Genomic DNA, 17085 nt, shown 5'->3' on the forward strand with positions numbered 1-17085 from the left:
CCCCACATATGGAGTATCAGCGTACTCACAACAAACTGGGCAAGAAATATTGGGGTCCAAATTCTCCTGTTACCCTTGTGAAAATAAAAAATTGCTTGCTAAAACATCTTTTTTGAGGAAAGAAAAATGATTTTTTATTTTCACGGCTCTGCGTTGTAAACTTCTGTGAAGCACTTGGGGGTTGAACGTGCTCACCACACATCTAGATAAGTTCCTTGGGGGGTTTAGTTTCCAAAATGGGGTCACTTGTGGGGGGTTTCTACTGTTTAGGCATATCAGGGGCTCTGCAAACGTAACATGATGCCCGCAGACCATTCCATCAAAGTCTGCATTCCAAAACGTCACTACTTCCCTTCCGAGCCCCGGCATGTGCCCAAACAGTGGTTTACCCCCACATATGGGGTATCAGCGTACTCAGGACAAACTGGACAACAACATTTGGGGTCCAATTTCTCCTATTACCCTTGGGAAAATAAAAAATTCTGGGCTAAAAATCATTTTTGAGAAAAGAAAAATTATTTTTTATTTTCATGGCTCTGCGTTTTAAACTTCTGTGAAGCACTTGGGGGTTCAAAGTGCTCACCACACATCTAGATTAGTTCCTTGGGAGGTCTAGTTTCCAAAATGGGGTCACTTGTGGGGGAGCTCCAATGTTTAGGCACACAGGGGCTCTCCAAACGCGACATGGTGTCCGCTAATGATTGGAGCTAATTTTCCATTCAAAAAGCCAAATGGCGTGCCTTCCCTTCCGAGCCCTGCCGTGCGCCCAAACAGTGGTTTACCCCCACAAATGGGGTATCATCGTACTCAGGACAAACTGGACAACAACATTTGGGGTCCAATTTCTCCTATTACCCTTGGGAAAATAAAAAATTCTGGGCTAAAAATCATTTTTGAGGAAAGAAAAATTATTTTTTTATTTTCACGGCTCTGCGTTATAAACTTCTGTGAAGCACCTGGGGGTTATAAGTGCTCACTATGCATCTAGATGAGTTCCTTGGGGGGTCTAGTTTCCAAAATGGGGTCACTTGTGGAGGAGCTCCAATGTTTAGGCACACAGGGGCTTTCCAAACGCGACATGGTGTCCGCTAACGATGGAGATAATTTTTCATTCAAAAAGTCAAATGGCGCTCCTTCCCTTCCGAGCCTTACCATGTGCCCAAACAGTGGTTTACCCCCACATGTGAGGTATTGGTGTACTCAGGAGAAATTGCCCAACAAAATTTAGGATCCATTTTATCCTGTTTCCCATGTGAAAATGAAAAAATTGAGGCTAAAATATTTTTTTTGTGAAAAAAAAGTACTTTCATTTTTACGGATCAATTTGTGAAGCACCTGGGGGTTTAAAGTGCTCACTATGCTTCTAGATAAGTTCCTTGGGGGGTCTAGTTTCCAAAATGGGGTCACTTGTGGGGGAGCTCCAATGTTTAGGCACACGGGGGCTCTCCAAACGCGACATGGTGTCCGCTAAAGTTTGGAGCCAATTTTTCATTCAAAAAGTCAAATGGCGCTCCTTCCCTTCCGAGCCCTGCCGTGCGCCCAAACAGTGGTTTACCCCCACATATGAGGTATCAGCGTACTCAGGACAAATTGGACAACAACGTTCGTGGTCCAGTTTCTCCTTTTACCCTTGGGAAAATAAAAAAATTGTTGCTAAAAGATCATTTTTGTGACTAAAAAGTTAAATGTTCATTTTTTACTTCCATGTTGCTTCTGCTGCTGTGAAACACCTGAAGGGTTAATAAACTTCTTGAATGTGGTTTTGAGCACCTTGAGGGGTGCAGTTTTTAGAATGGTGTCACTTTTGGGTATTTTCAGCCATATAGAACCCTCAAAATGACTTCAAATGTGAGGTGGTCCCTAAAAAAAATGGTTTTGTAAATTTTGTTGTAAAAATGAGAAATCACTGGTCAAATTTTAACCCTTATAACTTCCTAGCAAAAAAAAAAATTGTTTCCAAAATTGTGCTGATGTAAAGTAGACATGTGGGAAACGTTATTTATTAACTATTTTGTGTCACATAACTCTCTGGTTTAACAGAATAAAAATTCAAAATGTGAAAATTGCGAAATTTTCAAAATTTTCACCAAATTTCCATTTTTTTCACAAATAAACTCAGAAATTATCGACCTAAATTTACCACTAACATGAAGCCCAATATGTCACGAAAAAACAATCTCAGAATCGCTAGGATCCGTTGAAGCGTTCCTGAGTTATTACCTCATAAAGGGACACTGGTCAGAATTGCAAAAAACGGCAAGGTCATTAAGGCCAAAATAGGCTGGGTCATGAAGGGGTTAAAACCTGCACCCCTCCAGTTGCTCAAAACCACATTCAATAAACTTATTAACCCTTCAGGTGCTTCACAGGAATGAAAAGAACATCTTAATTTTGCTCACAAAAATGCTTCTTTAGACCCAAATTTTTCACTTTCACAAGGGTAAAATTTGATGTGCAGCACGGTGGCTCAGTGGATAGCACTGCAGCCCTGGAGTCCTGGGTTCAAATCCCACCAAGGACAACATCTGCAAGGAGTTTGTATGTGCTCCCCGTGTTTGCGTGGGTTTCCTCCGGGTACTCCAGTTTCCTCCCACATTCCAAAGACATACCGATGGGGAATTTAGGGCTCATACTCACCTGCGAGAAACTTGGATGAGTCTCACACGTCAATACCCGGCACTCAGGAGCGGAGCGTGCAGCTGCATGTATTGCTACGCAGTCACACGCTCCGATCTGAGTGCCGGGTATTGACGTGCGAGACTCATCCAAGTTTCTCGCAGGTGAGTATGAGCCCTTAGATTGTGAGACCCATCGGGGACATCGATGATAATGTCTGTAAAGTGCTGTGGAATATGTTGGTGCTATATAAATAAAAAGATTATTATTGTACTTGCTTCGGCAGCACATATACTAAAATTGGAACAATACAGAGAAGATTAGCATGGCCCCTAAGCAAGGATGACACGCAAATTAGTGAAGCATTCCATATTTTTTTAAATCTATTCCCATATGGTCTAGCGGTTAGGATTCCTGGTTTTCACCCAGGTGGCCCGAGTTCGACTATAGGCTGAACTGGATGGACAAATGTATTTTTTCGGCCTTGCTAACTATGTTACTAAAATGAGACATAAAATTTGTTGTGCAATTCTGAGTACACTGATACCTCATATGTGGGGGAAACTACTGTTTGGGCACACTACAGTGCTCAGAAAGGAGGGAACAACATTTTACTTATGGATAAAAATATTGGCTGGAACAGACTGCGGATGTCATGTTGCATTTAAACAGCCCAGGACATGCCAATACAGCATAAACCTCAAACAAGTGACCACATTTAGGAAACTACCCCGTTGAAGAATTTATCTAGCGATGTAGTGAGCATTTTTAACCCTCAGCCGATTCACAGAATTGTATAAAATTGGGCCGAGTCACTACACCCCCCTCAAGAAATTCATGTATGGGTATTGTGAGAATTTAGGTCCCACAAGTGTTTCACAGGTTATAACAATGGGACAAGAAAATTAAACATTTACTTTTTCCCAAAGGAAAGATATCAATCTTCGCACCGTGTTAGCCAGTAGATAGATAAATATGAAGATTTGAGAGTCCTCAGTGGTTGATACCTGTTAATGGCTAAAGGTACCTTCACACGAAACGACATCGCTAGCGATCCGTGACGTTGCAGCGTCCTGGCTAGCGATATCGTTTCGTTTGACACGCAGCAGCGATCAGGATCCTGCTGTGATGTCGCTGGTCGCTGAATAAAGTCCAGAACTTTATTTGGTCGTCCGATCGCTGTGTATCGTTGTGTTTGAAAGCAAAAGCAACGATACCAGCGATGTTTTACACTGGTAACCAGGGTAAACATCGGGTTACCAAGCGCAGGGCCGCGCTTAGTAACCCGATGTTTACCCTGGTTACCAGCGTAAAAGTAAAAAAACCAAACAGTACATGCTCACCTGCGCGTCCTCCACAGCGTCTGCTTCCTGACACTTACTGAGCGCCGGCCCTAAAGTGAAAGTGAAAGCACAGCAGTGACGTCACCACTGTGCTGTTAGGGCCGGAGCTCAGTCAGTGTCAGGAAGCAGACGCTGGAGGACGCGCAGGTGAGGATGTACTGTTTGTTTTTTTTACTTTTACGCTGGTAACCAGGGTAAACATCGGGTTACTAAGCGCGGCCCTGCGCTTAGCAACCCGATGTTTACCCTGGTTACCCGGGGACCTCGGCATCGTTGGTCGCTGGAGAGCGGTCTGTGTGACAGCTCCCCAGCGATCAAACAGCGACGCTGCAGCGATCGGCATCGTTGTCGCTATCGCTGCAGCGTCGCTTCGTGTGAAGGTACCTTAACTGAAAAGATGGTAACAAATTGCAAGCTTTCAAGACTATTCAGGTCTACTCTTAAGAGACCCAAGATGTGAATGAAGAAACCCGAGACCTAAGTGGTCTCGAAAGCTTGCAATTTGTTACCTTTTAATGGCTAACGACTCAAATCTTAATTTTTTTTTCCACAAAAATTTTGCTTTGGTCACAAATTTTTTTATTTTCACAAGAGTAACTTGACTACACAATTTGTTGTGCAATTTCCCCTCAGTACAACAATGCCCCATATGTGAGGGAAACTACTGTTTGGGCACACGCCAGGGCTCGGAAAGGAAGGCGCGCCATTTGGCTTTTGGTGAACAAAATTGTCTGGAACAGATTACGGATGTCATGTCACACTTGCAGAGCTCCAGATGTGCCAAAATAGCAAAAAAATAAATAAAAAACACAATTGACCCCATTTTGGAAACTATACCCCTAGAGGAATTCATCTAGGGGTATAGTGAGCATTTTTGACCCTCAAGTTATTCACAGAATTGTACGACATTGGGAGGAGTAAATTTAAAATTACAATTTTTTTCCACTAAAATGGTGCTGTGGTCCCAAGTTTTTCATTTTCATCAGGGCTAATAGGAGAAAATGAACGGTACTATTTGTTAAGCTATTTCTCCTGAGTACACAGATACCACGTGTTATGTGCTATGGAACCACTCAGCACCCAGAATATGTTGTGCAGTTATATGTATGAATAATAGGTTCCATGTGAGATGCATCAGCCCACAGGCTGCGCCCCTGGGCAGAGGGGACAAGATATCCCCCTTCTGTCCTCCCCCCACCTTTGTAATTCCCACAGTAAATATCGGCAGGCTCCGGACCCCTGCGGCTATTGTAATGTATGTCTGGCCTGCGGCTTTTCTATTGGCCTGCCCTCTGTATCTGTGTAACATATTTTGTGTCCTGTGAATAAAGTGTTGTGAGACTGGAAATAAGTGGAGAAGCAGTCAGCTTTTATATGCTCTCATGTAATCAAGGAATTCCAGCCAGCGTCCTTCATTCAGACTCCAGCCAAAGCAAAGTGGACCTCCTGAAACACGGGGTGGTACTGAAAGAGGTACTCCAGCTTGGTAGACCCCGTTACACTCCATTTTTGGACAAAAACTACTTTTGAGGCACAGTGCAAAGTTCAGAAGGGAACAAGCGTCATGTTGGTGTGCAGATTTTGCTGGAATGGTTTAAGGGGGCCTTGTCACATTGGCAGAGCCCCTGACATGCCAGAAAAGCAGACCTCTTTTTACAAACTACAGCCCCCTGTATCTAGGAGTGAAGTGAGCATATTGACACCACATGTGCCTCACAGAATTTTATACCATTGGGCAGTGAAGAAAAAATATACCGTATATACTCGAGTATAAGCCGACCCGAGTATAAGCCGAGACCCCTAATTTTGCCACAAAAAACTGGGAAAACTTAATGACTCGAGTATAAGCCTATGGTGGGAAATGCAGCAGCTACCGGTAAATGTCAAAAATAAAAATAGATACCAATAAAAGTAAAATTGAGACATCAGTAGTTTAAGTGTTTTTGAATATCCACATTGAATCAGGAGCCCCATATAATGCTCCATACAGTTTATGATGGGCCCCATAAGATGCTCCATATTAAAATATGCCCCATATAATGCTGCACAAATGTTGATTATGACCCTATAAGATGCTCCATACAGACATTTGCCCCATATAATGCTCCACAAATGCTGATTCTGGCCCCATAAGATGCTCCATAGACACATTTGCCCCGTATAATGCTCCACAAATGCTGATTATGGCCCCATAAGATGCTCCAGAGATATTTGCCCCATATAATGCTGCACATGGCCCCATCAGATGCTCCATACAGATATTTGCCCCATATAATGCTGTACATGGCCCCATACAGATATTTGCCCCATATAATGCTGCACATGGCCTCATACAGATATTTACCCCATATAATGCTGCACATGGCCCCATACAGATATTTACCCCATATAATGCTGCACATGGCCCCATACAGATATTTGCCCCATATGCACTGTGTTCCAAATTATTATGCACAAAGAGTTTAGGAGTGAGAAGGTTAGAATTTTTTTGTCATTTAAACTCATTGATGGTGATGTGTGTCAGGGCTCTTTATATCACTGAAAGCAATTGCAGATACCTGTGCACATTAGTTTGGCAGGTGTGCCCAAATAAAGGCAAGACTACTTAAGAAGGCTGTTCCACATTATTAAGCAGCCTACATTTTTTGCCAAAATAGGAAAGAAAAAGGATGTGTCGGCTGCTGAGAAGCAACAAATTGTGGAGTATTTAGGTCAAGGCATGACTACAATCAACATTGCCAAGACACTTCATCGTGATCATCGCACAATCATGAAGTATGTCGCTGATTCCCAGCACACACGTGTGCGTGCTGATAAGGAAAAATTGAGGACTCTTTCCAACAGGCAATTGCGTAAGGTTAAAAGAGCAGCTGCAAAAATGCCTTGTCATAGCAGCAGACAAGTTTTTGAAGCTGCTGGTGCCTCCGACGTCCCCAGAACAACAAGATGCAGGGTCCTTCAGAGGTTTGCAGCTGTGCGTAAGCCATCCTGTCGACCACCTCTATCCACTGCACACAAGCAGAAACAGCTCCAGTGGGCCAAACAATACATGAAGACTGACTTCCAAACTGTTTTGCTCACCGATGAGTGCCGTGCAATGCTCGATGGTCCAGATGGATGGAGTGGAGGATGGCTGGTTGATGGACACCCCATGAAAACACGGCTAAGGCGCCAACAAGGAGGAGGTGGAGTAATGTTTTGGGCTGGAATCATGGGGAGAGAGATTGTCGGCCCCTTTATGATCCCTGAAGGGGTAAAGATGAACTCCATAATCTATGTGGAGTTTCTAAAACAACACTTCCTGCCATGGTTCAAGAGGAAGAACTGTGCTTTCCGCAGCAAGATCATTTTTATGCATGATAATGCACCATCTCATGCTGCAAAAAACACATCTGCATCTCTGGCTGCTATGGGCATAAAAGAGGACAAACTTATGGTGTGGCCATCATCTTCCCCTGACCTCAACCCCATTGAGAACCTCTGGAGCATCATCAAAAGGAGTGTCTATGATGGCGGGAGGCAGTTCACATCTAACAGAATATAAGCAATGTAATCACCCAGAAGATCTACTCTGAATGTCTCTGACTAAATATCAAACAATTAACAGCAAAGTCAGCCCTTTAAATCCTAGTAAAACTTAGCATTTATTAATACACCTAAAAATAAAAACATAATTCAAAATTGTATACATAAAGTGCTCATAATTAACAGTGCACTAGATAAAAAATGGCACAATCTCACCCAAATTGTTAGCTGGCCCTCAGATACTGCTCCATATACCAAGAGACCAGATGATGGGGAGAAAGGACATCAAGACCAAATAAACGACATAGGGGGGAGTGGGGAACACGGGGGCCTCTTTTACCCTGTCGTGCCCTCTGCAGTCAACTCCCGCCCTTACAAGGGCAGTACCCAAGTGTGAGCCTATTTTTCAGTGCCCCTGGTCAGATATAGCCTCCCTGAACAAAAGTGTGTATCTTCCCTACGCGTTTCCCCACCCGTTTGGGGGGTTCATCAGGGGAAGTTTAACCGGGCTAAAGAAAACCATTTTTTTTTTTGGACCATTTTTTCTTATACACAGTATCTCGGCATACAGAGAGGTCATACCCTGCCACTGCAGGTGACTTCGTTCGGTTTTCTTTAGCCCGGTTAAACTTCCCCTGATGAACCCCCCAAACGGGTGGGGAAACGCGTAGGGAAGATACACACTTTTGTTCAGGGAGGCTATATCTGACCAGGGGCACTGAAAAATAGGCTCACACTTGGGTACTGCCCTTGTAAGGGCGGGAGTTGACTGCAGAGGGCACGACAGGGTAAAAGAGGCCCCCGTGTTCCCCACTCCCCCCTATGTCGTTTATTTGGTCTTGATGTCCTTTCTCCCCATCATCTGGTCTCTTGGTATATGGAGCAGTATCTGAGGGCCAGCTAACAATTTGGGTGAGATTGTGCCATTTTTTATCTAGTGCACTGTTAATTATGAGCACTTTATGTATACAATTTTGAATTATGTTTTTATTTTTAGGTGTATTAATAAATGCTAAGTTTTACTAGGATTTAAAGGGATGACTTTGCTGTTAATTATCAGTTCACATCTAAGCAACAGCTCTGGGAGGGTATTCTGTCCACATGCAAAACAATTGAAGCAGAAACCATCCAAAAACTGACAAATTCAATGGACGAGAGAGTTCAGAAGCTTCTTTAGAACAAGGTCCTATGTGCAAACATAACATCACCTAGTATAAAGTTTTCACTTGAAAACTATTTGATTTCATTTTGTAATAAGCTGATAATGCTTATAACTTCACAATTGACCATTTTTTTGTTCAAAATAATAAAAAAAAGGGCTGAAAACTCTGCTGTGCATAATAATTTGGAACATGCATTTTGAGTGTTTATTTTTTTTTTAAAGATACTGTTTTCATAGGCAGTTTGCCTGCTAATGCAGCCGCCCCTGCCTGTAAAATCTGGGGAATTAATGGGAAGAAGGGGAAAGTAGCTACCTAGAGACTTGCAGTGCTGCGCCCCCTGCTGGCATAACCTCAGATGAACTCAAGCGTGGGAATTTTTCTGAATATTTTCTCACGCTCGAGTTCATATGAGTTTATGCCAGCAGGGGGCGCAGCACCACAAGTCTAGGTAGCTACGATCTCCTTCTTCCCATTCATTCCCCAGATTTTACAGGCAGGGGCGGCTGCATTAGCAGGCTCCTGCTTGTAAAATTATTTAACCCCTTCAGATGGATTTACAGCGTGGGACAAGACTGAACGACGGAAGGTATGGGATATTGTTGGTTTTTTATTTTAACTTTGTTTCAGGTGACAAGGGTCTTCAATTGGATTGAGAGTATAATAAACTATTACAACACCCTGTGTCTTTATTTCAATAAAATACTTTTCTCATAATAGTGTGTTTTATTAACCATTTACTACTATTGGATTAATAATGGATAGGTGTCTTATTGACACCTCTTCATTATTAACCTGGCTTAATGTCACCTTACAATAGCAAGGTGGCATTAACCCTTTACCACCCCATATCCCACAGCTACAGGGGAGTGGGAAGAGAGAGGCCAAGTGCCAGAATAGGTGCATCTTACAGATGTGCCTTTCCTGGGGTGGCTGGGGGCAGATGTTTTTAGCCGGGGGGGGGGGGGGGGTCAATATCCATGGTCCCTCTCTAGGCTATTAATATCTGCCCTCAGTCACTGGCTTTCCCACTCTGGCGGAGAAAATTGCGCGGGAGCCCATGCCAGTTTTTTCTGCGATTTAACCCTTTGTTTTAACAGCTAGAGCGCCCCAATTTTGCACACTGACACTACTAACATTAGTAGTGAGGAATATGCAAAAAAAAAGGGATATGAAAAGGCTTAGGCCATGTTCACACGCTGCGGTTTTTGCTGCGGATCCGCAGCGGAATTGCAGCTGCGGATCCGCATCCTTTTTTCATGCAGGTTACAGTACAATGTAACCCAATGGAAAACAAAACCCGCTGTGCCGACGATCCTTTTTTCCCCTGGAAAATCCGCGCGGATTTTCTGCGGAAAAAAAGAAGGACCATGTCAATTCTTGCTGCGGATTCCGCTGCGGGTTTCCAGCAGCACCAATAGGAAAGTGCTGTTGGAAACCCGCAGAGAAACCCGCAGAGGAATCCGCAGGAAAATCAGCAGTGCTGTTTTGCACTGCGGATTTCCAAAATCAGGACCTGAAAAAAAAAGGATCAAAAAAAGGATCGTGTGAACATGGCCTTACTGTATGTAAACCGCGCCTCACATCATGTCGGGTTTGGGAAGGAGATAGCAAAAGCCGGCAATTGAATTACTGTGTGTGTGTGTGTGTGTGTGTGTGTGTGTGTGTGTGTGTGTGTGTGTGTGTGTGTGTGTGTGTATGTATGTGTGTGTGTATATATATATATATATATATATATATATATATATATATATATATATATATATATATACATATATATATATACATATATATATATACATATATATATATACATATATATATATACATATATATATATATATATATATATATATATATACATATATATATACATATATATATATATATATATATACATATATATATATATATATATATATATATATATACACACAATGGTGTTCAAAAGTCCTGCATAGGCGTGAAGAAAACTATATGTTTCATACGTCTGCATCTCTACATATATGTTTTTGTAATCCCTCATTGTATGCCATACTCATTTTTGAATGTCCCAAGTGTATAAATTGTTATGGTATGCGCATTTTTGATATTTTTTTTTACAGCATAACCATACCTACACCAGTACAGTGTGTAGAATGGTGAACAGGTTTCTAAGTTCATTAACTTCCAATGCAAGTTCACACAGATTTAAATTTTACTTTTTAAGATTTATTATTTTTTATTTAATTCAGAGTCCTGAAAAGGGCTTTTTTAGTGCATCTTTAGCTTCTAATACTTTATTGGCCAGCTTCTGCTCTTGAGCACCAGCTTGCATCTCTGTGGCATTGAGTGAACATGCTTCTGCAGATGTTCACGAGTGATGATGTGGTTCCAGGCCTGTATCAGAGCCTCAATCAACTCACTCTTGGTCTTGGTCCTTGGCTGTTTTCTAGATATCTCTAATGATACCTTGTGCCACAAATTTTTTATTGGATTGAGGTCCGGGGACTGAGCTGGCCAGTCAATAGTAGCTAATTTTGGATCTGAAGCTGTACAATATTTAGTTGTGCTTTCAATTCCCATATTTTTGCAATAATTTCAGGCATAACTGCTTCAAAAGCTAAAAATATTACAGGGAGAGAATGCAAAATTGTATTCTGAACAAAACCATATATAATATGTCATATTAGCATCGAAGATATTCGACAGAAAACGTTTAAAACTTGAAAATTCAATTTATCCTATGCAGGACTTTTGAACACCACTATGTATATGTGTAATGATAGATAGATAGATAGATAGATAGATAGATAGATAGATAGATAGATAGATAGATAGATAGATAGATATATATATAGAGATATATATATAGAGATACTAGATGGTGGCCCGATTCTAACGCATCGGGTATTCTAGAGTATGCATGTCCATGTAGTATATTGCCCAGCCTTGTAGTATATTGCCCAGTCACGTAGTATATTGCCCAGCGACGTAGTATATTGCACAGCGACGTAGGATATTGCGCAGCTACGTAGTATATTGCACAGAGCCACATAGTATATTGCACAGCTTTGTAGTATATTGCCCAGCCTTGTAGTATATTGCCCAGCCACGTAGTATATTGCCCAGCCACGTAGTATATTGCCCAGCCACGTAGGATATTGCCCAGTGACGTAGTATATTACCGAGGCACGTATAGGGCCAAAAAATAAAAAATAAACATACTCGCCTAACGATCCGAGGGCCCCTTGTAGTGTATCATACTCACCATTCTTGTCGCTGCTCCTCTGCGTCCTGCCTCTTCTCTTCCTGGGATCCTGTGCAGATGGTAGTGGTCGGCTTCAGGAAAATGGCCGCTGGATGCTGCGCGTGCGCAGATCGAGATCGCGGCGGCCATTTTCCTGAAGCCGAGTTCCATTGCAAGTGCCAGGGCTGGTGGAAGCAGGACCTAAGAAGACGTCGCGGTCACATGACCGTGACGTCACGGCAGGTCCTTGCCGCACACCAGCCCTGGGACGGGACCGCACCGCAAGCTCACGCTTGTAAAGGAGCGGTCCGGGGAGCGTGGCGAGGAGCGAGAAAGGCGGCGGAGGGTGAGTATAGCAGTTTTTTTTAATTTATTATTTTTAACATTACATTGTGTACTATTGATGCCGCATAGGCAGCGTCAATAGTACAAAGTTGGGGACACACAGGGTTAATAGCAGCGGTAACGGAGTGCGTTACCCGCGGCATAACGCGGTCCGTTACCGCCGGCATTAAACCTGTGTGAGCGGTGTATGCGGGCGCCGGCAGTGAGCGCGGGGAGTAAGCGGCCATTTTTTTCTGGACTGTGCGCGTCGCTGATTGGTCGCGGCAGCCATGACAGGCAGCTGCCGAGACCAATCAGCGAACGAATAACGGTGACAGACAGAAGGACAGACGGAAGTGACCCTTAGACAATTATATAGATACTAGACTGTGGCCCGATTCTAATGCATCGGGTATTCTAGAATATGCATGTCCCCGTAGTATGTGATTCGCGGCAGACTGTGCCCGTCGCTGATTGGTCGAGGCAACCTTTATGACATCATCGTCGCCATGGCAACCATTATGACATCATCGTCGCCATGCTGTGCCCATCTCTGATTGGTCGAGGCCGCCCGACAAACCGTCGACCACTCCATATAAGGTATGGTCTACAAACCGCCGACCACTCCATATAAGGTATGGTCTACAAACCGCCGACCACTCCATATAAGGTATGGTCTACAAACCGCCGACCACTCCATATAAGGTATCCTGTTTGTAGACCATACCTTATATGGAGTGATTTCCAGGACAGACAGACAGACAGACAGACAGACAGACCGACAGACAGACAGACAGACAGACAGACGGAAAAACCCTTAGACAATTATATATATAGATATAGAGAGATATATAGAGAGATATATATAGAGATATATATATATATATATATACCCATACACACACATATACACATATACATATACATACATACTAGATTGTGGCCCGATTCTAACGCATCGGGTATTCTAGAATATGCATGTCCCCGCAGTATATGGACAATGATGATTCCAGAATTCGCGGCAGACTGTGCCCGTCGCTGATTGGTCGAGGCAACCTTTATGACATCATCGTCGCCATGGCAACCATTATGACATCTACGTCGATACTGTGCCCGTCGCTGATTGGTCGAGGCGAATTCGCGGCAGACTGTGCCCGTCGCTGATTGGTCGAGGCAACCTTTATGACATCATCATCGCCATGCTGTGCCCGTCTCTGATTGGTCGAGGCCAATTTCCAGGACAGACAGACAGAAAAACCTGTGCGTGTGTGTGTATATATCTATATATATAATTGTCTAAGGGTTTTTCTGTCTGTCTGTCTTGGAAATCCCGCGTATATACTGTATATATGTTATCACGAATATTTGAGCCCATGGATCCATTCTATGTCCGTTTTGCAAGCCGGCAAGAAAATCTCGCTGTACGGATGCCATACGGATTACATACGGGGGATTACATGCGTAAAATACGCTGCCACACCCTGCCTACGGATGACATACGGATCACTATTTTGGAAACATTTCTGCGTAGTACGCATGTAAAATACGGACCGTATTTCCATACGCTGAGTATGACGCCGGCCTTACTGTGATCTTTGGGAGACAGAATAAACAAATCAACAGAAGTTCAAGAATTGCTTCTATTTTTTAAGCCACTCCTCATGCGGTATAAATTGATGACACAACTTTATTCTTTGGATCAGTGTGATTACCAGATTTTTATCATTTTATGTTTCGCTGCTGTCACACACTAAAAATAATGCTCTTTTTATTTACCGTATTTTTCGCTTTACAAGTGTGTGTGAGTCACAGTGCATATTATAAAGCAAAGATGCTTATTTTTTGTGAAGACAAGATGATGTTTTCAGCTGTATAATTTTATTTACATTCAATTTTTGATAATGTTTTAGTCCACATTTTTATGAAAAAGCATAGTTTTTAGCCACGTTTTTCATTTACTTTTGTTTACGGTGTTCACTGAAGGGGTTAAACTGTGAATTTTATAAATTGGAAGTTCTGGACATGGCAATACAGAATGTATATGTTTATTTTTACATAAATATATGTATTTAATGGTATAATCTTTCTCATTTTTGTTCTTTATTTTGTGAATTTAAAAAAAATATATATATATTTTTTTACTTTACTTAGTCTTTCTATGCGACTTTGACTTTTATTACTCAGATCACTGGTATAATACATTGCAATACGTGTGTACTGCAATGCATTAAACCCGTCAGTGTTAACAGTGACAAAACCCCTTTGGGACCATGCTCCTAGGAATAACCCTAACATTCCAGCAACGTTCAAATTGGAGTTCTAATCTTGTCTCGCTCGTTAACAGAATTAGTAGAACTACTGGGCACACCTCAATTTTCTAAACCTCTGACCCAGTTATATATGTCTGCAATCTAGCAACCTGAAACCCTGTAACAAGGCATACATTAAGAGGCTGAATGATAACCTGGACTTGTAAGATGAGACTTGGAAAGAGGTGGAGGAGTCATATTTCTCCTCTGTGGCGAGTGCTAAAGACTTCTTGACCTAGGTAAAATGCACTAAGTTTACTGAAAAGTTATAAAATAAACGTGTGATCATGTCCATCTAAACTCAAAGCATATAATAGATTTTGTACAATGCGTCTATAGACTAAATGTGATGCACAAAGAGATTAAACAACTCACGTTTTCATGCTTCATATGCTTTAGCAGACGAAGTTCTCTGTAGGTACGCTTGGCATGGATGATAGACTGAAACGGCCGGGAGAGTTTTTTAACGGCAACACGCTGTTCTGTCTTAGTATCGTAGGCGGAACTAGGTGGGAAAAATATAAAAAGGTGTTAGCAGCACAGAATAAAGGTACCTTCACACGAAGCGACGCTGCAGCGATAGCGACAACGATGCCGATCGCTGCAGCGTCGCTGTTTGATCGCTGGAGAGCGGTCACACAGACCGCTCTCCAGCGACCAACGATGCCGAGGTCCCCGGGTAACCAGGGTAAACATCGGGTTGCTAAGCGCAGGGCCGCGCTTATTAACCCGATGTTTACCCTGGTTACCAGCGTAAAAGTAAAAAAAACAAACAGTACATGCTCACCTGCGCGTCCCCCAGCGTCTGCTTCCTGACACTGACTGAGCTCCGGCCCTAACAGCAGAGCGGTGACATCACCGCTGTGCTTTCACTTTCACTTTAGGGCCGGCGCTCAGTAAGTGTCAGGAAGCAGACGCTGGAGGACGAGCAGGTGAGCATGTACTGTTTGTTTTTTTTACTTTTACGCTGGTAACCAGAGTAAACATCGGGTTACTAAGCGCGGCCCTGCGCTTGGTAACCCGATGTTTACCCTGGTTACCAGTGTAAAACATTGCTGGTATCGTTGCTTTTGCTTTCAAACACAACGATACACAGCGATCGGACGACCAAATAAAGTTCTGGACTTTATTTAGCGACCAGCGACATCACAGCAGGATCCTGATCGCTGCTGCGTGTCAAACGAAACGATATCGCTAGCCAGGACGCTGCAACGTCACGGATCGCTAGCGATGTCGTTTCGTGTGAAGGTACCTTAAGTTTTAAGAGGGGCAGACAACCGTATTTTCTACTTAGTATCTACCAAGATTAGCCCTATATGCTGTAGATGTTCCTTAAAAGGTTTGTTTCTTATAGATGTTGGCGATATTAAAATAAATGGATTTTAAGGATTTCTGTCTGCCGTCCAGAACACAGTAATGAACACATAAGTGGCTTTCACTGCGAGACAAAACAGTCATAGGGTACCTTTACACAGTGCAATTTTGATCGCTACGACGGCACGATTCGTGACGTTGCAGCGTCGTATGATTATCGCTCCAGCGTCGTAGACTGCGGTCACACGTTGCAATACACAGCGCTGGAGCGATAATTTCATGACGTATTTGCGATGTAGAAGCCGTTGGTTACTGTGCGCACATCGTATACAATCTGTGTCACACGATGCAATCATGCCGCCACAGCGGGACACTAGACGACGAAAGAAAGTTTCAAACGATCTGCTACGACGTACGATTCTCAGCGGGGATCCGGATCGCAGTAGCGTGTCAGACACAACGATATCGTAAATGCATCGCTGGAACGTCACAAATCGTGCCGTCGTAGCGATCAAAATTGCACTGTGTAAAGGTACCCATAGCTCCCATCACAGATTAGGCAGGGATCACATAGTGTTTGCATAGTGTTCACAAGGTGCATAACAGAGCTCAGCATTCACAGAACTGCTAGATAAGCAGCAGAGAAAATGGATTTTTATCAAAAATACAGCATGAATCACTTAGTAAGTGATTAGTGATGAGAGAACATGCTTGGGTTTCTGCAGAGTGCTCGGATAATATGTCTGAGACCCTGTGGCAGCCAGTAATGTGTCCATGTGGCTCTGTAAAATAACAGAAGTACAAGTCTGATACCAGACCTCTTGATCAGTGTGAAGATGGCAGGATATGAATTTTTTTTAGTAGTGATATGGAAAAAGTAATAAAAATATAAAAATTTAAAAAAGACATATCACATAAAACCCAGAATTAAACAGTATGTTACAGTATGTTCTGATGACTTTCCATTTTAGGGTAAAGGGTTTGTCTTGCAAACACGTTGTATGAATAGAGATCCAGAGAACATACACCCTTGTCCTCCCTCTGCGGCAGCGCCCGGGAATCATTGTTCTTTTTCCGGTTTGGTTTGAATAGGTTTCTTCCCACCAGAGTGTGGGTCAGCAGTCGGAACAGCGGCCCGAGTTGTGCTGCATCAACCCAATCACCTGCGTAATTGCCACAAGGGGGGTATTCATCCAGCTGCAGAGGCGTCCATGCATTGCCATGACAGGGGGTCTGCTATAGACCCTCATGCCTGTCATGACATT

At 42.9% G+C, this 17085-nt stretch overlaps 1 protein-coding gene and 1 non-coding gene across 3 annotated transcripts in view; one reads left to right on the plus strand and one right to left on the minus strand.

The window, feature by feature from the left end:
* The window catches only part of LOC143815790 (mitogen-activated protein kinase 14), a 109208-nt gene that overhangs the window by 79518 nt on the left and 12605 nt on the right, over positions 1-17085 (minus strand). For both annotated transcript variants that reach the window (XM_077295389.1, XM_077295388.1), the window contains exon 2: positions 14882-15011. In XM_077295389.1, the coding sequence (XP_077151504.1) occupies positions 14882-15011 (130 nt within the window). The remainder of the gene's footprint in view (positions 1-14881; positions 15012-17085) is intronic.
* LOC143763990 (U6 spliceosomal RNA) lies at positions 2887-2993 on the plus strand. Its single transcript, XR_013212980.1, has one exon. It is a non-coding gene; the product is annotated as a U6 spliceosomal RNA (small nuclear RNA).

The sequence above is a fragment of the Ranitomeya variabilis genome, chromosome 3 (assembly GCF_051348905.1).
Source record: "Ranitomeya variabilis isolate aRanVar5 chromosome 3, aRanVar5.hap1, whole genome shotgun sequence".
Taxonomy (NCBI): domain Eukaryota; kingdom Metazoa; phylum Chordata; class Amphibia; order Anura; family Dendrobatidae; genus Ranitomeya; species Ranitomeya variabilis.